At 50.7% G+C, this 27,523-nt stretch overlaps 1 protein-coding gene across 1 annotated transcript in view; it reads left to right on the top strand.

The window, feature by feature from the left end:
* The window catches only part of Ndrg1 (N-myc downstream regulated 1), a 47,737-nt gene that overhangs the window by 6,123 nt on the left and 14,091 nt on the right, over positions 1-27,523 (top strand). Inside the window, exons 2-8 of the mRNA XM_028876003.2 lie at positions 5,172-5,252; positions 6,620-6,655; positions 19,523-19,628; positions 21,533-21,653; positions 24,380-24,442; positions 25,154-25,214; positions 26,474-26,560. Of these exons, the coding sequence (XP_028731836.1) occupies positions 5,190-5,252; positions 6,620-6,655; positions 19,523-19,628; positions 21,533-21,653; positions 24,380-24,442; positions 25,154-25,214; positions 26,474-26,560 (537 nt within the window). The 5' untranslated portion in view covers positions 5,172-5,189. The remainder of the gene's footprint in view (positions 1-5,171; positions 5,253-6,619; positions 6,656-19,522; positions 19,629-21,532; positions 21,654-24,379; positions 24,443-25,153; positions 25,215-26,473; positions 26,561-27,523) is intronic.

Raw genomic sequence — 27,523 nt, 5'->3', positions numbered from 1 at the left:
GAAAACCTGGGGATGTCCCAAGGTAGTTTTCCCTGGGTTAGCTCAGAAGTGAGACTGCCCTCCAGGCCTTTCTGGGGTTGCTGTGCTGCTGTTGGTAGCACACACTGATCCCTAGTCCAGGCTCTGTAAAGGACAAGCTGGGAGGAACACCCGTGCTCCTGTGACTGCTACCTGAAGGGCAGAATCTGGGCCAGCTGCTGACGTAACACAGTCAGTGCTGAGCCAGCCATAGGTCCCCTCTGGTTTTCCTTTCTCTGCTTCACTACAGGACTCTGGGTGTCTGTTGTCTGCCTCCAACAAAGGAGTGAGAGGTGGCCATCCTTCTCTAGGCTGGAGGATGGAGACATGGACCTTTTGGGAAGTTACATGAGGGACATTTACAGAGCTACTGATTCCTTTCTATGAAGCTGGGGATGCCCCTGCCTAGGACTTCCTTGAGCACAGAAATGAGTGTGTCACCATGGAAGTGGAAGTGACCCATGGCACTTACTATGGTGTGGCCATGTGGGGTTTCATGCTGTCCAGCCCGGATGGATGCTCTTCCTGGGAGTCTGGGTCCTGGAAGTCCCGGAGCAGTTTATGAATGGGTCTTTGCTATATGTCTCTTGTTTCATCCCATGGGTCCAGGAGAGCTTGCCAGAGAGGGTGAGCAGAGGACTGGGTTCCACATAGCAGCTTCAGCTCTGAGGAGGGATAGAGCTAAGTAGAAAACCCAGTGTCAGCATAGAAGGGTCCGAGAGCTAATGAAGAGGAGGACGAGGCAGGGCCATTTAGCCAGAGCCCTGCACAATGCATGCGGCACTCTGGTCTTCGGGGCTGTGCCTTCCTGCCTGGGTCCCCATGTGTACCGGGTTTGTTGGGAATCAGACACTGCCCATGGACAGATATACATCCTTTGCAAGTAATGCTTCTAAGAATGATGACTGGGAGTCATGAGGCAAGAAGGTCACCTGATTCCCATGCTGAGAATTCCTAAGTGTGTCCTGCCACTTCTCTGAGGCTTCTTGAGAATCCCAGACTCTGTCCCCCACTGCCCTCAGAGACTGCCTACTGATTTCTCAAGTGGCCTTGGGTTGCTGCTGGTGGTAGAGGGACTCCAGCCATTGCCCCTCGAAGCACAGGGTTACATTTCTCCCTGCTCCCAGCACATGTTAGCTTGGCTTGGCCAGGAGCCCTTGAATTCTTGTTCACTACTGACCAAGATGTGTTTGTCCAGCCTTCTTGGGCCTTGTCACTCCTGGTCTAACATCGCTGATATTAGAGGGACCTCATAGTGCTGCGCTGAGACCTGCTTGGCATTTGCTGAACATTCTTCACATGGTCTCCTCCCTGCTGGGCCACCCCGGGACTAACAATGTGCCAAGCACAGGCCGTGTCCTCACAGGGCCCCAGGGACTCCCAAGCAACTCGGGAAGGAAGAGACACTGGTTCATTAAACAGCTGTTTGCAGATCCTTTGTGTCCTTGTTCAATTTAAGCCCTGCTGCTTGCTGGGAGCAGGGCTTACAAAGTCCCCGGCATCATACACACATCAGTGAGCACACAGAGGTGGAGCTTCAGACAACTTGGGTTTGGAGGCTGGTGGTAATACTAGAGTCTGCTCCACCGCCTGCTACTTAGCACCAGGTGGCCTTCGCTTCTCTTATTTATTTATTTATTTATTTGTTTAATTTATTTATTTTATTTTATTTTATTTTTTTTCCTGAATTCCTGGAGCAGGCAGGTAGGACAGGAAGAAGCAGTGCCAGCCAGGCTGCCAGCTGATCGTAGGAGTTGGGGCCCCACCTCTGTAGGAGACTTTCACTGGGAGGAGATAGTCCCTCCTCTAATCCCTGCATCTGTCTGTGTGAGCGGAAGTCATTAGACTTGGGGGCAAGAGTGTGTGGTTACGAATGTGTACTGGATTAAAGAATCGTGCCTAGCTGATGTTTTCTGGCTGCCCGATTCATACCAGGAATCACCAAGCTCAACCAATCCCAGACAGGTTTGATTTTTTTTTTTGGATCCAGGGGACATTTGGTAGTGTCAGCAGGCATTTGTCGTTGTCACAGCTTGAGGGGGTGGTTAACCAGTGCCGGGGGATATTTTTAGACATCATAAGATGCTCAAGGGTCTGAATGTCATAGTGCTAAAACACACTGGTGCATCCATTTTTTTTTTCATGATCCTGGAGAGTCAGGTCCTGTAGGGACAGACAGATGTGCCATTTGGCTACAGAGGGGGCTGGGGCCACACACGATCCTTGACACTGAGTTCCTGGGAGCAGTCATGGCTGTATCCCCAGACCTATCACATGGCAAATTCCCTTCAACACAGCAGTTGCTTTTGTTCCTGATCCTGTGAGGGGTTCTTAATAAATTTGTCCTTCAGAAAGACACTGAGACTCTATCATGGACCTTGTCAACTGCCCATGGCATCCCGCTGCTGGCCAAAGGCAGCTTTGGAGGTGCAAAGCAGAATGGGTGGGGTTGGGGAGGAGGAGGACAAGAGCCCACAGAATGGCCATACCTGTAGCCCTGGCTGTATCCAAGTTTCCTGTTTGGGTTTTAAATCTGTTTTTCTATACTGTATGTCCTAAAAGGACTATCTTTGTACAGAAGTGTATGGAAAAAAATAAACATATGGAAGACACTTTTCCTGGGCTGTCAAATCCAGTTAGGGACTGGCTCCCCATTGGTCCTGTCAAAAGAGTGAATGTAGAAGGGTGATACCCTGGGCCCCAGCCGCTGATGAAGATATGGGACAGAGGTGGCCTGTAGTAGCCCAGGCGTCTGTAGTCCTGGTTACTGCACAGCTTTGGTTACTGAGAAACAGTGACCTGGATAGAGCAGGTGTTTCACACTCAGAAAGTTCTGTCCCCGAGCATGCCCCACGGTCTTCTGAGAGATGTAGTCTGTCCCCACCAGCTTCTGAGTCTTCACCCGGATGAGGATGTCTCACCCTCTGCACTGTTAGCATCATGGGGCAGGTGGTCGTTGCTGTGGTTCTGTCCTGTGCATTATAGGATCTTTAGCAGTGTCCCTGGCCTCTATTCATGCAGATGAATCCTAGTAGCACCCCATTCCTGACAATCAAAAAGGTCTTGAAATACTGCAAGAGGGCCTCTTGGAGACAAATCAACCCCAGTGGAGATTATGCTCAGTGTCGTTCACCTGTGGACTTCCCATCAGGCCTTGAGTTGATGGAAGGCCTGTCAGAAGAGGGCTCTAAGCCTCCAAAGAGCAGATTGGCAAGTGCTTGAGGTGTCAGAAGACTGTTCCATCTTTCATCCCTTCTCATCCTGTGGTCTAGGGAAAGGAGAAAGGGTGTAAGGTGGGTGAATCAGGAAGTCCAGTGAGGGGACCAGAGGCTACCCTTGATCTCCTTTAGTTTCTGAAGGAGGAGAGAGCTGGTGGAGGCTGGCATTATGTTCTAGAAGCTGAGGAGAATTGACCAAACTGAGCTAGACTACAGTGTGTGATGAGTCTTTGGAGGAAGTTTGCAGGGCAGTTTTCTCTGTGGGCTAGGGACCAACCAAGGGGAATCGAAATAACTGCTAGAGGGAGAGGCACAAGGCAGGCGCGCTGTCTGATGGGTGGGGCTCACCGTCAAGGGCCGAAGAGGTCTTGTCAGAACCCAGCCTGTGGGAAAGCAGAAGACCTCCGCTTCCCCTGAGCTCTCTGCGAGCAGAGTGATGTTCAGGGTCCCTGTGAAATCTGAAGTCCTCCACTCTCAGCATGAGAGGTGGTGTTGCCAGAGCGCAGGGTTTTTGGAAGGTCTCTCTAGGCTGTGTAGGCGAGGTGTCCCACGGCTAAGGTCTCGGGACTCTGAACATGCTGAATTAGCAAGGCTCTCAGACCATAGCTTTTCATGCCTGCTGCCTCCGAACTGGCAGAGGCCCAGGAATGTTCACAGATATAAAACTGACTTTGTTTTGGAAATGTTCTGGATCCCAGACCCCAAAGGCTGCATAAAGACATTCTTGTGAGGTGGTTATCTACTGGGGAAAGTCACGTTGGGGCCCCAGACCAGCACACCCCGTCCACCCACAGCATGCCATGTTTTGGCTTGGGTCTGTATTAGAGTGGCCTGCTCTTGCAGGCTGACCTGTAGATGAGGGTCACAGGGTTCCTGTGAGCTCGGGCAGCTGGTTCGCAGGAATTTTTGAGACTGAAGTTCCCTTTGCTGCAGTATCTACAGGGCCTTGAGCAGCTGGGATTCTAACTCATACTCCGTCTATAGGTAGATAGAAGGCTGTCTCCTGGGCCTGTGTCGTGGCTTTTTCCTCCACCTCAGGCCTCTGTGCACCACCTGTGACACTTCTGTTGTTTTTCAGCATCCCTTGAGCCTCCTCCATGCCTGCTCTTTGTGGGCATTTACTTTTCCAACGTGACTATGGATATAGAAATACGTGTGTTTATCTCCCAGGTCTGTGGGTATCACCTTGTGCCCTCTCCTCTCCCCATGAGCCCATTAGGCTGGGATTCCCAGCTCCTCTGAGCTCTGCACCTGTCTGTTTCTGTAGCCCTTATTTCTTGGCCTGTGGGAATATGTGTCCCAGTGCCAGCCAAGGAGATTCCTGTTGCCACTCCTGCTTGCCCTTTGGGGGTCTGGCTCAGGAAGTACCATTCATGTTAGGTTCTTTTTTCCCACATCCCACTGAGTGCTCCGTACCTGCCAGTCCCTTGGCCTGGGCTTGTCCCTGTGTCCTGTTCTTTCACTGTGGTCAGGTGACCCGGAGTCCTGCCCAGAGGTGTATATAGCACCTGTACATGGTGCCACCCAGGGGCTTTTGGGTCCCTCGATGGTCAAGCTGAAGATGTCTGGCTTTGGGATCAGTAGAGGCCTCTCCTTCTAGAATGTATCAACAGCATTGGGGTGTGCTTGGTGGGTCTGGGTTAGATGTGGCACCCGCTTTCGGTTCTCCATTCACCTGCTTTGCTGCAGTTCTGACAGTGAACCTGGTTCCTCTTTCAGAAATCTACTACCCAGTTCTGCCAGGAAGCTTGGGAAAGACTGAGGGGGAGGACGGCTTCCTTGTAGCCCACAGCATGGGCATGGATGTGGGTGGGAGGAGCTGGGGAGCAGCGGGGAGGACTGGTCTTCCGGTTTGTTCCACTCATGTATTAGCTTCTTCCAAGAAAGTTACCTCACGGAGAAGTGCTGACCTCCTGGCCCTTTGTCCCCTGGTAGGTCTGTGACAGCAGGGACATGTCCCGCGAGCTACAGGACGTGGACCTCGCCGAGGTGAAGCCTCTGGTGGAAAAAGGGGAGGTGAGTGGAGCTATCTCAGGCTACCCCATCACGTGCTCATAGTGGGCACACACGCACACTCATGGTTATGAATACACATTCATTTGTATACAACATGCACCCATGTGAACAAGAGCATAGCATATAAGCAAATGGATGGAGCACACACACATACACACATAATGTGGGGATTTAACAAGGCAATTCTGTGCAGTTCAAAAGGAGTTTTATTTTGGGGCAACTTACAGCTAGTAAAGGATCCGGGAGAGGTGAGGTGCAGTCTAGTGGGGTTCTCTGGAGAACTCTGACTTGGTCTGCCATCCAGCAACCAGGATCACGAGGAACCAAGAGGCCAGCATGTCCGGATCTTGCCCTGCCCCAGGGGTAGGTCACAGGTAGGCATGGCAGATACCAGAAGCCTCACTAGGGGTAGTACTTCCAGGTCAAAGCTGGAACAGCTACCCACTACACACACACACACACACACACACACACACACACACACACACACAGCACAGGCATTGGTCCCCTCTGTTTCTATCTGCATTTAGTGACTCCTGATGTTCTTAGCTATCGCCCAGCCCCAGCCCCTGCAGCAGGGCATCTGTTACCATGATTTACAGTTCTCCAGCCCCTGTGTCCCTCCACGCCCTGCTTTGTTTCCCTGGCCTCTTGGGCATTTGGCACTGCTGAGCCGTCTTCTGTACTGGAGGCTGTGGCTCTGGGTGGTGCCTGGTGGTCCACAACTGGATTCAGTCTCTAAGTCGGGCAGAAAATGAGCCAGTAGCCATCCTTAACAGATGCTGGCTGGACCAGTGAGGCTCCAGGCCCTCCCTGAACCACACCATCCTGGCTTCAGTGGAGTCTAGACCTTCTCCTACCCTCCTGGACCCTTCCTGCCCTGGAAAGCTGTTAGAGGATGAAAGCTATTTGGCTTAAAATTCATTATGTGTAGACTGAGGAAGAGGCTTCGAGGGTCCCATCATCCTCTAATCCCCACACAAGACTAGGTTTAAACACAGAATGCAGACATTGACAGCCACGCGCGAACTGCAGGAGCAGAGGTGACAGGGTCCCATTTGAGTTTCAGGAGTCCAGCACTTGGGTGTGTGCATGAACTGTGTGGCCACTTGCAGTGCTCTGTCACTCAGGCTTGTGCCCTGCTTCTCCTTCAGACCTCTCCGGGCCAACTGTCCTCAGAAAAGAATCTAGCAGATGGGCCGGTTTTCTATAGGGCTGGTGTTCCCTGAGGTGAAACAGGCTCTCTTTGTGAGGACTCAGGGAAGCCCACTGAGCAGAGTTCAGATTCAGGCAATGGAGAGGACTCTGAGTACTGAGGTTTATCTCTAACCAAGGAAACTAACTGTGACTTTGTCATCTCTCCACAGACCATCACTGGCCTCCTGCAAGAGTTCGATGTTCAGGTAAGTAGAGGGTGTGGTCTCCTTTTTTATCCACCGGTCCACCTATCCCCTTCCTTCCTTCCTTCCTTCCTTCCTTCCTTCTTATCGTGAAGTGGATTGCTGTTTGAATGTGGAGTCAGCAGAGGGCAGGGAATGGGCTCAGCCTATCCCCACACTTTGTAGCTTCCCCTGGAAGATGCTAGTCTGAGTTCCAGCCAGGGAGGCAGGAGCTGACCAGCCCCTAGGAGGGCAGACAGACAAACTGCCATGTGGCCCTGGAGAGCTAACAGAAGTCCAGCAAACTTGGGACTCTGTGAGGTGGAGAAGTACCAATCTTGGCTGTGTTAGGAAATCTGAAACTGGGGTCCTTTGCCCATGACTGGAGTATCTAGGCCACTCAGAGCCAGCTGAAGAGCCAGTCATAGGTGTCTTTCCAGCTTTGTCAAGAGCCGTCTGTAGAGAGTGGAGAAACCCTGGTCTATCCAGTGCCCTGTGCCATCATCCCCAAGCATGAGGACCATGGAGGGTGTGATAGGCACATGCAGGGTTGTCTGCAGACATGCTCACCTAGCTCTCCAGCAGTTCCCACCCACGCTTCTTGACTTCAGCCCATTCCTGCAGAGGAACCATCCGTAACATCTCCCAGGGTCTCCCGCTTTGGTGCACACCCAACCTCCCACATAGAGGTGGGGATTCTGGCCTTGACTCTAGAAGGAAAAGGAAGAATTAGAACAAGGGTCAGAAGCTTGCTCAGTTCCATCACAGGTCCTGATAAATTGTATGAAGGTATGAGGCAGGCCTCTGAGGGCCCAGTGACAGTCTGATTGCAGGCTACTCGGACCGTGGGGCTCCAGGGACACCCAGTGTGGCTCTGAGACCATGATTTCTGTCTGTTCTCCTCTGAGGACAATCCATCCCACGTAGCTGGCAACAGGAATGAGGTATTAAGCTACTGCTGTATCCAGGCCTTGGAGTCCACGAAGAAAGTAGCACCTTCACAGTGCAGAGATATTCCTCCAAATCCTGATAATGCTGTAAAGTGGGGGACATGTCTGTGTCCAAATCAGAGGTAAATGGTCTAGCCCACGCTTTTGCAGCCAGCAGGAGACCCTGTGGGTGTTTAATCAGACAAGCATACACTCTTCTTGGCCCTTGAGAGGGAGCCCTGGGCCAAGGACAGTGACCATCTGAAGGCTATACAGAGATGATACTCTCTTCCATTTTAGGGTGATGCCCCTGGCATCACGAGGCCTCATAAGCCTGCACCCTTGGTACAATGAGGATACGTGGAGGATCAGGTTGTGGTTTCCATCCCAGGGTTCCTGTTTGGAAGAAGCTTAGCTTTCTCCCCTTCAGAGGAGTCTGCTGGACACACAGCCCCAGTTCCCAGTGCCCTGGCTGTCTCGGCCTCTCTCTGCAGTTGATATTTCCAGTAGGGCTGGCATCTCTGCATTCTATGGGGAAACTGAGCCACCCAAACAGAAACTTGCCCAAGGTTAGATCACAGCTCAACCTCAGCATCCTGAAGAAGCTGACCTTTTTAAGAGTCTGCAATGCTATTAGCTTTAGCTAACATGTCAAAACTCTGTGCCTTGGACAAGTCACTTCACCTTCCTGAATAAGCTTTGTCCAGCAAACGTAAGAAAGTTCTAGTACTTAACTATGCACTAGGCATGGTTACAAGCACTCTGAGTCTTAATTTAATGCTTTCACTGTGAGAAGCACTCATCCAGTCTCCACAAAAGTCCCACGCACAAACTTCTCATTCCCACTTAATCTCAGTCAGAAGAAGACCCAAGAAGTGATGGGCTCCGTGTTGTCTCTTGATCAGAGCCTCCATGTTGCTTGGATGGTAACTGGTGTTGCTGGGACACACGCCTGGGGCTATTGTAGAGCTCTCCCTCTACCCTGGCTGTGTCTCCCACCCTGTGACAGCTCAGATACCAAGAGAATTCCCAGCAGTGGCTCAAAGAAAGGGCTGTGGTCTGCGAGGAAATATGGCAGAGGCACAAGTGGGCAGAAGTGGCCTTTAAAATCCAGCTTGACATTTTCGCCACCAGCTTCTTTACCTCCATGTTCCTGGTGGGTGGCAAGACATGATGTCAGGCCAGAAGCATGCTTCTAAGGAGTCATGGGTGGGAAAGTCAGGAGAAGCCCCTCTCCCCAAAATTAGTAAGGCAGTATGCATTCAGTATGCATCCCATCAGCGATGGAAGACGAACAGGTAGACGGGTCTGCCAGCCTTGTCTGTGGAAGCAGGAGAGAGACTATGCATGGGTGGGGGCAGCTCCTTGGGTGTGAAGGATCAGGAAGGGGTTTGGAGTACTGAAGGCCCACTGAGGACTGCTTCTCACTGCACCCCTATCACTGCCTGACTGTATACGTTCTGTTTGACTCCTTGTGATCTGGTCCATTGCCCGCCGAAGGTTGAGGATGCGGGGGAAATCATTTCATTGGCTGTGCCCAGCACCCAGAGCACGTATTTTGGTCTCCAAGGAGAGCAGAGCTCCCAGTGCCTGCAGGTCCACCCACATTCTTGTGAAGAAGGGGAGAGACAGTTCCGGAGAGTGGCTTGCCAGAGGCCACCCTGAGGTTGCTGTGGGAGGCAGTGTCACGGCCTGTACGTTCCTGTCTCAGACCCACGGATGTCTGGGTGGGACTGATAAAGTCACTGCCTCTCCCCATATGCCAGGTACCACACCAAGGCCTTCCCAGCCAGTACGTCATTTAACTCCTCAGCAGTCAGGAGAAGCGTCATGTCCATGTAGCTCAGATGGAAAAATGGAGGTCAAAGTGGGTGTCACACCAGGTCCAGGTTTGGCTGCACTGGGGAAAATGTACATTTTTGGCTCACCGTTTGAGCTGGTATGTTTGGTCTCCTTGCTTTGTGTACAATGTCCAGAACTCCGCACCATCCATCTCCCTTTCTAGGACTCAGGGATGTGCAGGTACTGTGGTACGCTGGAGGTCAATGGAGTATCCTGAGGACTTTGGTTTATCTTGTCCAGCCCTGCTCTGTCCTGCTGGAGACATGGAAGGACAGAGTAGGAGCCGAAGTTATCTGTCAGTGGTGGCTAAGGTTGTGACACACGATCCTGTTTCTAATCACTGTGTCCTCTTGTCCCAGGGTAGTAAGAGCCATGAAACTGTCCCCTGAGACTGTGGTTACTTAAGTGGCTGTGTGGGCTGAGCAGAGCTGTAACTGACGGTCCCAGGGGGCCCACCTGTGCAGTCAGGGCTGCGCCACACAAGCCTCTCCCTGATAAGAGCCTGGTGACTTGCTTCCTTTGCTCTGTGGGCCTCCCTGCTCAGTGCATGATTTATATAGTAATTATCTGTTCTCAGAGTGAAGGCTGTGTGTGGACTCGGAGAGTGTGCGATGTGAGCATCAGTTGCCCTTTTCTGGTTATCAACCCAGTCCCTCCAGCCTCAGTTTCCTCCTTTGTGATATGGAAAAGTCTATAGACTCTTAAAAGTGACTTTGTATTATAGAGAGGGTAAAGTTGGGGCTATAACATCAGTGCTGGGTCAAGCAGAACACACCCCATCATATGTTGTGGGTTTCCTCTGATTTTCATGGTGGTAAAATACACAGAGCAGGTGACATGTTTACCACTTTTAAGTGTGTGGTTTGGGGGCAGTAAATGCGTAGATTTTAAAAGTCCATCTTTCCTCTCCTAGACGCTCCCACTACCATTTTACCTTCTGTGAATGAGTTTGTTGTTTCCAAGCACTTTATGTAAGTGAGACCACGTAACAGCTGTATTTTGGTGACTCGCTAATTTTACATATCTTTGTAACCCCAAAGCACAACATGTTGTAATAAAACGATGCCACTTATCTGCCATGAGGCTCATGGACAAGCCAGGCAGGTGCCCTGTGCTCTTGGTGAAAATGCAGTCACCCGTGTTATCATTTCATTATCCTATGACAGCATCTAGAAGGTGGTCCCATGAGTCCAAGCTTGGCTGGAACTCTCCCATGCAGAACTTTCCTCTAGTTTCAGACTTGGGGATCCCTTGTCATTAAGACTACACTATGTCTTGCCTCTGCCGTACCTCTTCGGTCTGTCTGGCCAACCACATGGCTTGTACTATTCCACTGATTACTTGTTAAGTCTTTGCGGGGAGGCGGTGTGAAGCTTACAATGTCTGTGCCTTCTTGGCAGCCATTCAGCATCTTCATTCACTACCTGTTCCTCCCACATCATGGGAGTTGGCTTGAGGAACCCAGCTGCCTACCATGCCCATCTGAAGGCAGTCTGGATGGCCACACGGAGAACAACTCCCATTTTGTCATTTTCAGTGAACCTAGCTGACTCTCCCTTTTCTGTGGTCTTAAGAGTTGAAGTCTTTTTAGTGAATAGAAATGTGTGCTCCCTAGCTCAGAGCTAACCAGAAGACACTCTGTCACCAAGAAGAGGGATTGATCTTCTCTGGAGATGGCTTGACTGCCTGACCAAGTGGTATGGGCATTGTGTCTCCTTGCCAATGTCACCTTAGGGCGATCTGCTTGTCTGAGCTGGGCACTGTTCTAGCTCATATTGATGCATGTCCCTTTGCTAAATGCTCTCTGGATCCTTTAGTGTGCCAGCTGGTGGCTGCTAGCCTACAGTGCTTCAGGAAGGATACGGTTGGATCTGGTCCTGCTGGGAGAGCTGTCCTCAGAGGATGGCGGCTCTGTCTATAAGTTTTATGAGTGGGGCTTGGGGCACTGTGTGGGATTTGAACTTATTTCCTTTGACTACAATTCTGGAATTCAAGATGATCAAAATTGGCAGGTGCCTTTGAGATGGCCCAGCCCTGCCCTGCTGCTCTAGATGAGTCTGTCTAGGCCAGTGGATGTACCAGGGCTTCCGTACTAGGTCACACACAGTGTTATCTGTCTTTGCAGGGAGATCTGTGTGAAGATGCCCAGGGGTACTATTGGGATAGTCCTAAGTTTAAGTCTAGGCTGAATCCTGAAAACACAATAGTCCAGGAAGGTTGTAGAGTTGAAAGGGCTGACTTCTGAACCAGAGTGTCTTCTGGAAACCGTGCTGTGCTTTCCCCAAACAGCCATATGTGAGTCTCATGACACTAGTAAGGGCAATGCATCGGCCCACTTTGTGTTAACATCTAAAATATAACTCCAGGGAAGTCACGTGATGATGAGATGGGTGTTGAAGCTGACTCAGTTCCTGTATCCAGAGCCAGGGTCTCCTTTCCAAGTAGTTTGGGGAGGTGGGGGGGGTGGGGGAGCTGAGGTCCACTCTGTCTCTACCCTGTCACTTCTGGCTCCAGGCTGGTTGGCTGGCTTTTGCTGTTAAGTCCTCAGTTGGCTAATGTCTTCTACCTAGGCCCTGCGCTTGTGAAAATGGCTTCATCTAGTTTGGTTGCCATGGGAATATGTGAGTGCACACAGAGCACTCTGGAAAATGAACAGCTGTTCCCTTCAGGGCGTCCTGGAGGGTAGAGGGCCAGACAGGGTGGCTGGCCTCGGGGAATCCTGAGTCCGGTTCCTACTTCCTTGTTTCACGGGAGCAAGTCAGGCTGGAGGCTGTGTCTCTACCCTTCTGTTGCAAGCCCATTAGCTTATGGGAACATCCAACAAGCAGCCATCTTGGGCTAAGTTCTTTCTCTCTACACCTTTGTTTCTTGTTTTCATTCCTCATGGCTAGAGGGGGCAGAACTCCCACAGAAGGCTGAGAGTTCATAATCTCCCATTTCCTGTCCTTTTCCTTTTCCTGGTCTTACTTCCCAGAGAAGCTTCTGATATTCAGAAACCCCATTGTGCATCTGGATGGATGTGGCATGCCACCTGCCTGCTCTGGGGTTTCCTAGAAATATCCCCCTGGAACAGTAAAGGCAAGCTGTCTAGGCTGAGACTTAGAGCTGTGCGGACATGTCTGCCCCAGGCCAGGATCTGTCAGGCTGACCCAGATAGACCTTCCTCTGGGAACTGGAGAGCCATGGACAGAAGGCCCCTGTCTTTGGTTCCCTGCTTCTCTTCACCAACGCTTAGTTCTAATCGTGAAACAAGGGGATGGGTCACTACCACAGAGGGTATGGCCAGCCTTTCATCCATGTATCTTGATCCTATGCTCAGACCACTGTGCTTCTTTACTATCTTGTGGGTAGCCATTGATCACTCCTTTTTCTTTTCCCTGTCCCAAGAACATTCTTCCCCTGTCTGCCCTCCTTGGGGACTCTGGCTTTCCACTGTGACCTTAGGTGTTTTCTGTGACCTGGGCTGACCCAGTGTCCAAACAACTGTGACCTATAGCTTCTCTTCTCTGTCCCTGTAGGATGGTGATACAAAGGGTGGTGGAGCCTTGGGTCCTTATAGTCTCATCCCCCAGTGTCCCCACTGTGGTGTGGCTTGACTCCAGGCTTGCTGGCCTGGGGGAGGGGCGGTCCATACCACTAGCTGCCTTAGAACCTGGAGAGTGCCATCCTCTGGTGTCTGCCCAGGCCCTTCAGGAAAGAGTGAGATTATGGCGGCTGCAGTTGCTGGTGTCTAGAGTCCTAGAGTATCCAGCCAGTGACTTAAGCCATCTGTCTCCCCAGCAATCACCTCTCCAGCAGTTAAACAACCAACATGGAGAGAGGTAGCAATGTGAAAAGCACTTCTGGGTCTTAGTTGTGGGTGGCAGCCTGGGGAGAAGCAGGCTTGCCCTGACCCCTGTTATGATTAGCTTTAGCTGTCATGGAGTTATCTGGGAAGAGAATCTCGTGCTATTCTATGAGCATGTCTGCGGCGGATTGTCTCCATTGCTAATTGATGTAGAGAGTTCAGTGAATAGTGGGTGGCACCATTCCCTAGGCAGGTAGTCCTGAGCTATATAAGAAAGCTAGCTAAGTGCAAACCGACCTGCCAGCCGGCAAGTCGTATCTTCGGTGTTTCCCACCGTACTTCTGTGGCTGTGGCCTAAGTTTCTTGGCAGTAGCGGTGTGTGGAAGTGCAAACAGGCCTGCCTTCAAGTTTCTGTCTTGACTTCCCTCAATGACGGACTGTAGTGTGGAGTTGTAAACTGAAGTCAACCCTCTCCTTCCTAAGCTGCTTTTGGTCAGGGTATTTATCACAGCGCAAATGAAGCCAGAGCAGACCCAGGCTGACGGTTAAGGGCAGGGATTCTCGGCTATGGCTGATAACGTGTAACAATGACACCTAACGGACGTGCACGTGGATGAATAGCCCTCACACCACAGTTCCCTAAACAAGCATGGTTCCTGTTTATAATTAGCAGGAGATGAATACCACTCAGCCCCAGATTCCCTCCATCTTCCCACTCCATCATTCCAAATGTGTAGCTTTTGTCCTCATGTTTAATAACGTAGCTGCGAAATCCCTGAGCATCCCGTACATGGTCCAGATAGGAAACAGGTGAAAGGGCAAGAGAGAAAGATACATACAAAAAAAAGTTCCAGTATTGATCTGTTAGCTTTAAAAGTCTCCAGGAATGTGAAAGAATTCTGCTGGCATTTCTTTTGCTGGAGTAGTCTTTCCTGACCATCCTTGGACACAGAAGACACACAGGACAAAGGAGAGATTGGCTAGACATAGTCACATTGGTGCACAACGGGGATTCCCACGTAGATCAGACGCTCCCCATCTCAGGGTCCAGAGAGAGTCTGTTGCAGTGTTCAACCTCTCAGACAGAGGTGTGTTTCTTCGGAGGTGTCCCCAAGTGCCATTCCCTACTTGCAGGAAGTATGAACTAGGGGCAAGAGCATGTCTGTTTGCTGGCTTATTGGCCATATGGGTCATTCATTGAACTCTTAAGTATCCAGTCTGGGTTGGACCCTCTCTGTCTCAGGGCTAGGACTTCTCTCTGGAAGTCCCAGGCTGGTCTGGGTATGTCGCTATGCTGTGAATGGGTAGCCCTGATGGTAGCATGTACAGCCGAGAGAACAAGGGTGTGTGTTTGTGTGTTGTGTGTGTGGCATGGTGTGGTGGGAAAGGCTTCTCTAGGCAGATGGGGCTTGTGTTGAGACCTTTCTGTGTCCGATGCCCTGTGCACAAAGGCACATGTGTATGTGTGTGTCCTGAAGTGAGGACAGATATGTGTCCTGCAGTGAGGACAGGTGTGTTGAGAACAGGTGTGTGTCCTGCAGTGAGGACAGGTGTGTTGAGAACAGGTGTGTGTCCTGCAGTGAGGACGGTGTGTTGGGGACAGGTGTGTGTCCTGCAGTGAGGACAGGTGTGCACACTTTAGCAGGATAACCAGAACAGGTATTAGTTACTCTCAGTTCCACGTGCTGGTGTAACCATACACAGGTTAAGCTGCTGGGAAGAGGAACAGGGACCCAGTGTGCAGGTGGTCCCCAGGGGGTCAGAGGATGTGTTGCTTACTGCTTTCCTAAACTTCTTCATCTGCACAAAGTAGAGAATGGGCCTTCAGAGACCAGGCTTTGAACCTGGGCTGTCTAAATCCAAGATTAGGTCAAACACTGTGCCACCATCTTAGCTGTGTGACTTCAGGCACGTGACTTGACCTCTCTGAGCCTCCCTCAGCTTCCTCATCTATGCGGGATGGTAGTCGTTAGGTAGTGGAGTCCCATGGATCCCATGAGAACTTGTGAAGACGCTCCAGGTGGGGTCTGCAGTAGGATGGAGTGACTGCAGTGGTCCTTGCTGACACCTTCATAAGCCACCCCGCCCCTAAGAAAGGTAGTTTCTAGACTTTTCAGAGCAAGTGAGAGATGGGATTTGTCTCCTGTCTTCCTGACTGTATGACCTCTGAGATGGGTCTTTTGCTCTCTTATCTCTGGACCTGCTGTAGCATTGAGTGTGAGGCTGTAGAGCTGGAGGAGCAAAAGACAGGTTCCCATAGCATCCCAGCCAGAGATGTCGCCTGAAGACTCCAGCACAGGGGATTGTCCACTGTGGGCACCAGGACAGGGAAAGCAGCATGCAGTTCCGATGTCCCTGCAGCCCTGAGCCCTGCTTTGCACAGACATCGTCCATGTAGAACAGGACGCTACACCAGGGCAGCACTTCTTTCTTGGGTAGAGGGGCGACCCTTCGAGTTGAAATTACAGTCTGTAAGGCTTCTAAAGAGGAGAGCCAAAGCCAGATGTGCATCTCCATCCCTTAGCTGCTCTCAGTGGTAGCTAAGTGCTAAGGGTCCCCTCTGCCTGGTGTGTCCCAACTCCCCTTGCCCTCACGTCACTGTTGCTAAGGCTCCTGGGTTGGGAGCATGCTGTCCCTTCGTAGAGGTGAGGCCCCGAAGGCTTGTCACATGGGACAAGGGTTTGAAGAGTAGGATCCGCAGGGAGGCTGGCTTGGCCTATTTTTAGAAGGAGCCATGTGGGTCAGCCCCGAGGACAATGAAGAATGTGGCCCCACAATGGACCATTGTTTCCATGGTGGCTGCGGGGCCAGCAGATGACCCGTGTCCCGTGGGGCTGCGCTGTTGCTCCTGTCCTATGGATTTTTCCAGAGCTTGCTCTGGGCAGGAAAGAAGTGCTGAGACTGAAGGGAAAGAGGAGAGGGAGGCAGGGCTGGACTCTATGTTCCCAGCGGGGGCGGGGAGGGACTTGTTTTGGGGGCGATAAGGCATAGCGATCAGGAGACCCCTGTGCTGGGGGCTCAAGGAGCTAGGTGTCCCTGCCTGTGCATGCCAGTGCCTACCTATCCCTGGTTGTGTCTTCTGGTGCCTGCCTGTGTCTGCCTGTACCTGGCTGTGCCTGCCTGTGCCTGCGCCAATGCCTGCCTGCGCTTGCGGTATCATCATTCCCTCATAGACACTGCCACAGGTTAAAATTCTTATTCTGCAGAGTGAAGAGGGGAGCGCTCTGGGCTTGCCTGCTGCAAAAGTGGTCAGGGTTAGGACCCTCTGCCCCTCTCTGCCTTGGTGGGGACAGGGCCAGCTCTTGAGTGTCTGTGTGCTCATAGGTGCTTGAGACGGTGTGTAGCCCAGGCTGTCTTCAAACTCTCCATCCTCCTGATTTATCCTCTTCAGTGCTGGTGTTACAGATGTGCATGACCACGGCCACCTAGGGCGAGGCCTTGGTGAGATGCTGCACTGGGGATGTAGCTCGGGGATAGAGCACTTGCCCAGTGGGTGCGAGGTCCTTGGTTCCACCTCCCGTGTGTACAACTAGCAAAAAAAAAAAAAAAAAAAAAAAAAGGAAACAGCAGTCAGACACTGTACTCTGGAGGTGAGACCCTGGAATGAGGGTCCGTTCTTTCTGTTTTGTACTGGTGAATCCTTGCACACTCCTTTACTAGTACACCCATGTGTGCTGATGCGCTTAGTACATGCATGTGCACTGCTGTTCAGAGACATCCATGTGCACTGTATACTAGGACACAAGTGTGTGCACTGCTCTACTTAAAACCAGCACATGCGTATCTGTGTGCAGTGTTGTAATGGTATGATATTTATGTGTGCTGCTTTACCAACCAATCTATGAGCACTGCAATTCCAGTACATCCGTGTGCACCACGTTAGTCACTCGTCTGTGCTTGCTGCTGTATTTGTACATCCATGTGCACTGTTGTGCTAGTTCACCCAGAGGCATTGCACCCCTACTACAAACATATGCGCTGCTATTTCAGTACAGGCATGAGCGCTGCTGTACAAGTACACCCACATGCTCTGTTGTACATGCATGAACATCTGTTTGTGCTCCATTAGTGCCCCAGTCGGGGAATCCCTGTCCCTGTGGGCTTCACAGCCTTATTCTGGTCACTCAAAGTCTTGCAGGAAGGAGGCTGCTCCCAAGGCAGTTTAGGGTGACTTCCCAGACCATAGCTCCTGAGTGGGTGGCTCCCCCATCCCTTATCATCTCACATTCGACCATGGATGCCACTCTTGTCTCTTGTCTTCCGCCTCAGGAACCTTGTATGGGTCTCAGATTCTGGGAGAAGATTGGTGGCACCTGGAATTTTCAGTGTCCTGCTTTAATCTCACGTCTGTGGCAAGCTGATCCACAGTGGCCTTCTGAGGTGAAAGCAGGCTCTGGTATTTCCAACCTCTGTGAGTGAGTGGAGTGACAGGTTCAGGAAAGCACAGCTGGTGGATTGGTGCACCTGCCTCTGCGTCCCCTGCCTGACTCTGACCACCAGTGGTGGACGGAGGTGCCACATAGCACAGGGCTCTTGCCAGAGATGGTCTGGAGAGAAATGGTCCAGCTACAAGAAAGGCCTCAGTGTCTCCAGCTGACCTGGGGAGGGCAGCCAAGAGTCAACCATATCAGAGGAGGAAGCTGTTGCTCTCAGATGAGGAAATTGGCTCCTGGGAGATGTGTGTCTTGGGTCCTCAGAAGCCTTGATTGACAGCAAAGAGGACAGGCAACATGGGACAAAGGCAGGGTCACAGAAGGTCATAGAGGCTCACAACTATCTACATGGGAGGTTCAGATGACAATGACCGGGAAGTAATAAGCCTTGTGGTAATACGATGGCTGCTAGGTAGGCTTTGTTAGGTCAAGCCCAATCCACTTCCACAGTGATGGAGTCTGGCTGTGGTTGGTATCACCTAATATTACATGACATTTGAGAAGTGCAGTGGGGGAATTGACTTCAGCCTGTGAAACACCCACAGGGAGCTGAGGTGGAGCCTGTCTTTTTAAGGGTGGAAGAAAGATGGACATGCTCCTTGCTTTTATGAGGGTGTATGAGGAGGACTGTGGATTACTAAAAAGTGGCCTCAGAGTGGAGCAGGAGAGAGAAAGGATTTAGGTGGATCATTGCAGGTTCCCTGGTCAGTCCAGAATGGGAAGTAGTTAGCCCACCACACTGACAGCCCCAGGAGGTGGATGCCATGCTGAGGCTTCTACCTTCTTTCTGCCTTTATCAGCCCTGGGATGATGGTTTGATGCAGGCAGACCTTTGCCTTGTGGTAATATGATGGCTGCTAGGTAAGCTTTGCTAGGTCAAGCCCAGTCCACTTCTGCAGTGATGGAGGCTGGCTCTAATATTGGTTGGTATCACCTAATATTACATGACATTTGAGCGGTGCAATGGGGGAATTGACCTCAGCCTGTGAAACAGGAGAGGTGAATATCAACAGATACTGGAGTCAAGGGAGCCTCTGTGTGTGTGTGTGTGTGTGTGTGTGTGTGTGTGTGTGTGTGTGTGTGTGTGTCTGTGTGTGTGTGTGTCTGTGTGTGTGTCTGTGTGTGTGTCTGTGTGTGTCCATTATCATCATGCAAGCAGCATGGCAGCACATATGGTGCTGGAGCAGTAGCTGAGAGCTATATCCTTATCCACAGGCCAAGGAATCAGGACAGGGAGTGGGGGAGAAGAAAGAGGAACACTGGGCCAGGTGTGGGCATTGGAAACCTCAAAGCCCACCCCCCAGTGACACACTTTCCCAACAAGGCCTTTGCTCCTAATTTTCAAATTCTAATCCTATTGAAGAGTTCCATTCCCTGCTGATTAAGCATTCAAATATAAGAGCCTACAGGGCGGGGGGGGGGGGGGGGGATTCTTACTCAAAATACCGCTTTGTGTGTTCCCACAGGAGCCGGAGGTTGTCCTTTGAAATGGGGAGTGACTTCTAGGAAGCCTCAAATAAGCAAATATTTATTGCCCATAGGAGAGGTGAGGCACAGGAGCAGGAAATCGAGGAAGCTCATACCAGATACAGAAAACAAAGTATTTTTCAGGGAGTGTGGCTGCGTCCACCTGTTCCTGGAGTGTAGGGACAGTGTAGGGTACAACAGGCCAGGGCCCTGTCTTCTGCCTCCTGACACAGCTTTCCTCTCCCTTCCCTTCCTCCTTTGGCCCCAGACATCTGTTGTCGCCAGTGCAGAGCTCTGGGGACCAAAGGCAGTGTGGGCTTGAGGCATCCCTAGCACACAGTTGGGGACATGACAGCTGTCCACAGTCCGTGAATCAGTCACACTGCTGCTGTGAATCCCATGTGACGGGCTTCTGTCTGTGATCTCTCCTCAGGAGCAGGACATTGAGACCCTACATGGCTCCCTGCATGTCACACTGTGTGGGACCCCCAAGGGCAACCGTCCAGTCATCCTCACCTATCATGACATCGGCATGAACCGTAAGTTTGGAGAGTCCGGTCACTTGGGTGGGGGTCAGGGGAAATGCCAGCTAGGGAGGGCTAGAGGAAGTCAGCAGCTCTTTCTGTTTGGGGGACGTCTTAGAGATATTCCAGAGGGAACTCCTGCCTCAGCCTGGAAAAAACCTGAATCACACTGTGTGTGGTTCAGTGCTATTAGTACCGGATGCTCTGGGGACAGGAAGCAAGTGCCTCTGCCACCTAACAACTTGTTAGAGGGACTTAAACATGAATACATGCAACAGCCTTTCCTGTCACTCCAGAGATGAGCAGCCAGCAGCACCAACAGCTTTAGGACACTATAGTCACTCTGAAAAGAAGCCTTGATCCCTTCCTCCGCTGCCCTGATCTTCCACACTCCCCAGCCCTGCCGAGGACACTCTCTTTCCTTCTGTATGTCTCTAGCCTGTCATATAAGCGCACCCCTTCCGTGTGTGGTCCTTCCTGATTGGCTCATGACTGGCTTTGTCTATGTTTTCAAGATTTATATTTGTTGTAGCCTTTGGCACTATTTCACTTCTTTGATGGTGAATAGGATCCTACTGAATGGAAACCGCACTTATTCATACATATTTCTCCAACAAACATCGTGGTCAGGCCTGTCACAGCAATACCCCACTCCCAGTACCAACTTTCTTCCTAGGCATTGTTCTATGGCTGTGAAGAGACACCACGACCAAGGCAATGCTTGTACAAGAAAGCATTTAATGAGGGGCTTGCTTACAGTTTTAGAGGTTGGGTGCATGGTCATGGCAGAGAGCATGGAGACAGGCAGGTGTGATGCTGGGGATGTAGCTCAGAGCTACATCCTGATCTGCAAGTGGGAAGAGGGGGAGACTACATGGCTGCATGGCATGGGCTTCTGAAACCTCCAAGCCCACACCTCCAGTGACACACTCCTTCCAACAAGGCTACCCAACTCCAACAAGGCTACTCCCAATTCTTCTAAATCTTTTTAAATAGTGCCAGCTTCTGATGACTAAGCGCTCAAATACATGAGCCTATGAGGTCATTTTTGTTCAAACCACCACTCTAGGGGATGGATACTTGGGCTTTTTGGACTTAAGTGTTTTATACACAGTGTTGTAGTGAATGCTGACACATTGGGTTTTTAAGATGACAGGAAGTAAACCAGACTTGATGGCTTATGCTTGTCATCCCAGCATTTGGGAAGCTGAGGCCGGGGGATCGCTGTGAGTTGGAGACCAACCTAGACTACATAGTAAATTACAGGTCAGCCTGAGCTACAGACAACAACAACAACAACAACAACAACAACAACAACAACAACAAAAGCCAGGTGTGGTGGTATTGGTGCTCCCCTCTCTGGTCCTAGCACTTGTGAGAGGAGGCAGAAAATCAGGAGTTCAAGGCCAGCCTCAACTACACAGCTGACTGGTTTTGCCTCAGCCGCCTAGCAAGTGAGAAGCTCATTCCAGAAGACACAGGCAGACACTTTTTGTTTGAAAATTATGTGTGCCTTGAATGGTGTCCCAGATTCTACAGCCTGGAAGTCCCAGAGAAATGGATATGCCTTGTACTGTCCCCATGGCCATCTTGCCAGAGAGGAGGAATCAAGGAGCTTAGGGATCAGTTCTACCCTGTACCAGATCTTAGCTCCGACTTCTACCTGCTTCTGTCTCCAGAGGGAGTCCTGGGGGTGGGGTGGGCAGACTTGTACTCTTTCTTTTGAGATAGCGTTTCCCTATGTGAACCTGTCTAGTGTAACTGGTCTAGAACGCTCTGTGTGTAGACCAAGTTAGCCTCGAACTCACAGAGATGCACCCACTAGGGAGCTCCTCCCAGCTGCTGCTGGGTGAAGGAATAAATGAGTGTGCTTTGCTGCCAGCCCCCTCTCCTAACCTCTTTCTCATGTCTTCCTGCAGACAAGACCTGCTATAACCCCCTCTTCAACTCCGAGGACATGCAGGAGATCACACAACATTTTGCTGTTTGCCACGTGGATGCTCCTGGTCAACAGGATGGTGCCCCTTCCTTCCCAGTGGGGTAAGAGCAGAGACCTTTACCCCAGGAGCAGGTGGGGTGGGGAATGTCAATCAACATAAAATAAAAATTAGCCATGGTAATACTAGATCTACAATTTCTAAGCTGGGCCTGGAGGTGCATACCGGGAATCCCAGCACTTGGGAAGCTGAGGCAGGAGGATCGCTAGTTTGAGGTCAGCTTGGGCTCATTGCAAAACCATCTCCAAAAAAGTTTTTAAAACCAAAAGAAGAAAACCCAAGACAGCATATTTTATTTCAGTGTTTTTGTTTGTTTGTTTTATGGCTACATGTGTGTATACCATAACATTTACCCTTTAACTTGTTTCCTTTTCCATTGTGTATGTGTGTTGTGCTTTCATGTGTGTAGACATGTTTTTATTCGTGTGGGTGCATCTGCATTGATGTGTAGATACCCAAAGATGATGTGGGGAATTACCCCAAATCACTGTTTACTTTACTCATTGAGGCAGGGTCTCTCAATCAAACCCAGACTTCACTGATAATGGTTAGTCTTACTAGCTTCTTTGCTTTAGGGATGCCCTATCTCCATCATCTGTGGCTGGAATTACAGGCAGGCCACCATGCCTGCTCAGCATTTCCATAGGCTCTCAGAATCCAAACCCTGCTCCTCATGCTTGGGTGGCAAGAGCTTAAACTGCTGAGCCGTCTTCCTAGCCTTAAATGGCTATTTAAATAGTTAAATAGCAATGTCTTTAAGAGTGCATTGCAACATTGTTAGTGTGTGGCTACCATCTTTCTGAGGACTTCTTCCTATCTCAAACTGATAGATACTATGTCCAGTAAACCCTGACTCCACATCCCAGCTAGGCTGACTTGAGACAGTGTATTTCACCTGTGAAGGGCAAGGCTGGAAATAGCCCCGCCAAGACCAACTAGGCAGCAGAGAAAACCTAGAAGGGAAAAAGAAAAAGGGAGGGAGGGACCTGACTGCTGTCATGCTTCCCCAATGACAAATTTTCACTTAATCCTTACCTGTGGCTGGAGTTATTAGCTTATTCTTCGTGAAGACACCGAGGCACAGAGGGCGCTTCAGAGCTTATGAAAGGCCACAGGATGGGAATGGAGGGCTGGTCTGCCTATGGGAGGCTCCGTCAGGGGGAATCAGGGTCCCTTGCCCAGGGTTCTCACCCAGCTGTGCACCTCTCATAGTCTTTTGGTTTTCCAAAGCAGATATAGAGGTTGGACTTGCCTATTCTCAACAATATGTCATGCAGGAGGCCCACCTTAGAGGTCTCCTCCAACACGGATGCTGGATGGAACATGCAGGAGCAGCCTTTTCCCTGAGTTTACAGGCTTCCCAGAGTGCCCTCTTAGCATTGACAGACACATATCCTCTTTATCACTGGTCCGAGTTCTTAACTATTGAATTTTATTATCAATTATTTAATAACTTAATTATTAATTTTTTCCTTCAGGGACAGGCACAGGCATAAAGTACTTGTTCAACAATGGGGTACAGTTAACTGTTAAACAGCTGACAAAATCAGGACTCTCTCCACTAAGTCAGCTTGGACAACTGTCTGAGAAATGAGGGCATCATACAGAGGCTCTTACTCCCCAAGTGAAGCATCTCATGATGCTTCTAGACCTGACTTCCCCAGAGTAATATATGAAGTTTACCTGCAGTAAGATGTGGGGTGTGTGCCCCGCAAGTTTACCAGGCAACTTCAGTGTAGAACACTGTTGGAATAGGATGTGGCTTCCTCCCGTTCTCTGGAGTTGGGACTAGGCGATACTCCTTTTCTTGGGGCCATCAAAACAAGATTGGGGATCAATGGCTGTCTCCTTCTTTTTGGAATCTACTTCCTGCTTTGGAATCTGCCACTCTTTTCTAGTATACCTAGCCCCAGGAAGATGACAGGAAACAGAATCCTTTATAGTTAGGTGGCTTTTCCATTTTGTACTTGGGAGACTCAGGCTCTATGCTGAGGTACGACCACTCCAAAAGCAGCCCCATATTTTTGCTCCCCCCTCTCCTTCTCCTAAAACTGTTTCCAGTTAAGTAAAGCCACACCATCTAGGCTCTTTCAGCTCTTTTAGGGTCCTCCATATACGTTCCCTGTCTAGGATCCATCCCCCATTGGGCTCTGGCACTGTCTCCGCAGCATTTCCTCTAGGAAGCACTTCCTGACCACTTGAACAGAGTGGATCCCTTTGCTGGCATGTCCTCCCAGCACCCATGTCCTCCCTGGTGTCCTTTCCTAGCTCACGTCACCCATGACACTCTTTTCTGCTGACTCACGAGTCTCTTACTGTCTATCTGCTAGGTTGTCATAGGCTCCTTTCCTCACAGAGAACCTGACCTCTGTACCCAACCCATGAACTACTGCATGGGTTCAGATTCTTCACACTTGTTCTAGATCCTTCTTCCTGAGGCCACAGTTGTGAAATGCCATGTGATCTGTGTCATATCGGTTCCCAGCTCATCAGAGATAGGATAGATCTTCTGCTTAGCCACTTTGTGAGTCTAGATGGCCAAGGGGCTCCCAAGTAGCTGAGAAGAGTCGTGTAGGATCAGGACAGAGGAAGCTGCAGGATTAGGGTGGGGTGTCCTCAGACAGTGGATGCCGAGGTGTGATATGTCATGTTTGTGTTGCTCTGTGGAGGGGACAGCTGGTGTCTGGGCTTTCAGAATATCCTGGTATGGATAACTTGTTTCTTCGAGGGTCTGGGTTCTCAAGATCTGCCTCGCCATGTCTCCCACAGGTACATGTACCCCTCAATGGATCAGCTGGCTGAAATGCTCCCTGGAGTCCTTCACCAGTTTGGGTAAGAGCAAGGGAGTCTCTTCTAAGGTTGTCAGCTTGGTCAGCAGGGCAGCTGCCGGCCTCCTTCTCTTCCTTGGCCTGACCACTAAAATGCAGGTCGGAGTTCTCAGATGAGTCCAGAAAGGAGCTTGCTGCAGCTTGTACCCACTGTTTTCCCCAGCTTGGCCCCCCTCTGTGTCCCTTGACTGTAGTCTTGCTTCTTGAGTGGCCCCAGTGCCACTCTGTCCTTGCCCTCTGATCCCATGGAATATACTGGAATGGTGGGAGCTTGGCTTCTCTCTCCAGACTCTCCTGCTGCCCTGGCAAGCTCCCTTTTTCTTTCTCACTGCAGCCTCGCCTAGGGTTAAACCCCATGGTTCTGGCCCAATTTGTTCTCATTCCGAGTTTTAGCATCCAGACTAAAGCTTGTGAGTGGGGTGAGGTAACCATCGTCTTAATGGACCTTCCTGTAAACGCTAGGCGTCTCAGAGCCTTGGCCGGCTGCAGCAAGGGGAAATGGAGCAGGAGGGATGAGGCTCCCAAGGTCACAGCTCTGGACTTGGAGGGCACATCAGTGCCACCTGCCTCTCATGGCACGGGCGAACTTGTTGGCATTCTCAGCAAGGATATCTAAGGGGCGGAGCTCTTAGGAGTAAGTGAGCGCAGTTTATTGGGGTAGGCAGGGGCTCCATCACATCTCCCTTTGGTGACCTGAATGTTCCTTTGTTTCTAGGCTCAAGAGTGTCATTGGCATGGGGACAGGAGCTGGCGCCTACATCCTGACCCGCTTTGCAGTAAGTTCCTCTACAATCTGTAAAATTGCATTTAAAAAAAATTACTTAGGGGCTAGGGAGCTAGCTTAGTAGGAAAGAATGTTGCTATGCAGGCATGGAGACTTGAGGACTGGAGTTCGAATCCCCAGAACCCATGTGAAAGATAGGCGTGGCTGTAGGTGCCTGTAACCTCAGCATGGGCATGGGGTAGAGATAGGTGGAGACTCTGGAGAGGTGCCTGGCCAGCAAGCCTAGCCTAAAAGGTGAGCTTCCTATTTGATGAGAGACCCTGTCTCAAAGGAACACAGTGGAGAGCAACAGAGATAAACACATGTGCCTTGCCCTGGCTTCTGCATGATTATGCTGGGTGTGTATACTTGCACACTCATGTATGTGGCACTCACACAGACACACACGTAAATAAATAAATGAAATTTGAGAAGCATCAAAAAACCCACTTCTATTTCCCCAGCAAGAGGCACTAGGGCCACTTGTGGCATGTGCTACATGGGTACCTGTGTGTGTGTTCTCATGCATTCATTCTAACAGCTTTGGTTTTTCTGGGGCTGAAATGCCACAGTAGACAGGGCGTTTGGTCACCGGTCTTATTCACTGAGCAGGAAATGTGGATGGCTTCGCACTCACAGCGTCCTCTGATCCTGCAATGTTTTATCTCAGAATTTTGTGACCCAGGTCCCCTGGGATCCTAATGGAGTCTAAATAAGAGTCAGCCACATGAGAATGTGGCAGTGCCCATTGCCAGCACTGTGGGTATCCTTTCATGCCTTTGCCAGTTACCTTAAAGTGACTCATGTCCTTCAGCCCAAGGTATTTTGATGCCTGCTAAAGTGCAGTGCCTCGATGATGCTCAGGCATACCGTCAAAGTGCAAATCAGCTTGGGCATCAGCTTCAAGTAGATGCTGGGATGGTCTTGGAGTCCTAAATACATAGGCATTCCAGATAACAGAGTCACAGGGCATTTCTGGGACCTTCTCACTTAGCGTGGCTTGGCCATTGCATCATTGGGCATCTGGGGAAGCGGAAGCTCTGTGAGGTGAAGGATCAGCAGGTCCTCCAAGTGTGAGTGTGTTCTTTCTTCTTCTATGGCTTCTTCCTCCTGCTCTTCTGAGGACCTCATCCACTTTTGACCGAGCCTCAGTTCTGCTCTGACTGTGTCAAGGAGCTGTTATCATTGGCTGCAAGGTTCTCCTATGATTGGCTTCAAGGCCTCAATAGTTTTATCTCTTGGTTGTATCTCACATTGTGTCTCCGATTACAGCTCAACAACCCTGAGATGGTGGAGGGCCTTGTGCTCATGAATGTGAACCCCTGTGCTGAAGGCTGGATGGACTGGGCCGCCTCCAAGGTGAGACTGCGCAGGGCAGGCAGATGGGGTCCCAGCCTCCCCCACCAGGGGATCGCCTTCTTGGTCCCACTCTTCTCGTTCCCTACTGCACAGAGAGCAACCTTCCGCAGCTCTGTTTAGGCTAGCAACCATTTGCTGCTCAGAAGGTCTAAGTCACTCTGCCCTGGCTGCTATCCCAAGGGTCCCTGTTTATCCTGTTGATTTTTGTTTTTAAGTGATGATTGCTTTCCTTTTTTTTTTTTTCTGTAAAGTCCCCAGCATCTGCCAAGGATAGGGAGAAACGTCCGATCGGGGTGGGACAAAGCTGCTCAGGCTGGAGTGATTGCTCTCTCATTTGGAATGGTGGTTTTGTTAGTTTGGGCAGCTGCTGGGGAAGAGGGCACGACCCTTACCCACCCCCTTCCTGTCTGCAAGATGCTGGGATTCTTCCTGAAGCATGGATAGGCCTGGCCCTGCCTGTAAGGCAGTCAGGAGCAAAGCATCCTCCCTGGTTTTTATTTTATTTTCCAGCTGAGAAAGGGACATTCCATTTAGGTCCACTTGGATGCTGCTCAGCTCTTCTGAGCCAAGCAGGGAGGGCTGGGGCACTGGCCTCCGGCCGAGATATGCTTTGGTTTTAATGAATTCCCCATGTCTGTCCCTCTGGCCTTGAAGGGCAACCTGCATATTCTTTGGTATGCCAGACATGAATGTCAGAGCCTGGGATACCCGGCTGCCTTATCGGATCCTTACTGTGGGAGCCTTCTTATGTCCTGATGACATGGGTTTTAACACCTCCAGTTAGAGATGAGAGACGCCTTCAGCCAGCCCAGTGCTCAGCAGCTGCAGGTAGCCATTAGGCCAGTCCAGGACCGCAGGCCAAAGGCTCAAATTCCTTAACCATCTCTACCCAAGCAGGGCTACCTGTGGTATTTGCCGTATCTGTAGAGCACCTACAGTGTACATGTAGCATTTATACAGTTC

Source organism: Peromyscus leucopus, chromosome 20 (genome assembly GCF_004664715.2).
Source record: "Peromyscus leucopus breed LL Stock chromosome 20, UCI_PerLeu_2.1, whole genome shotgun sequence".
Lineage (NCBI taxonomy): Eukaryota > Metazoa > Chordata > Mammalia > Rodentia > Cricetidae > Peromyscus > Peromyscus leucopus.
The sequence above is the reverse complement of the archived record's forward strand: the minus strand, read 5'-3'. Positions and strand labels throughout refer to the sequence as shown.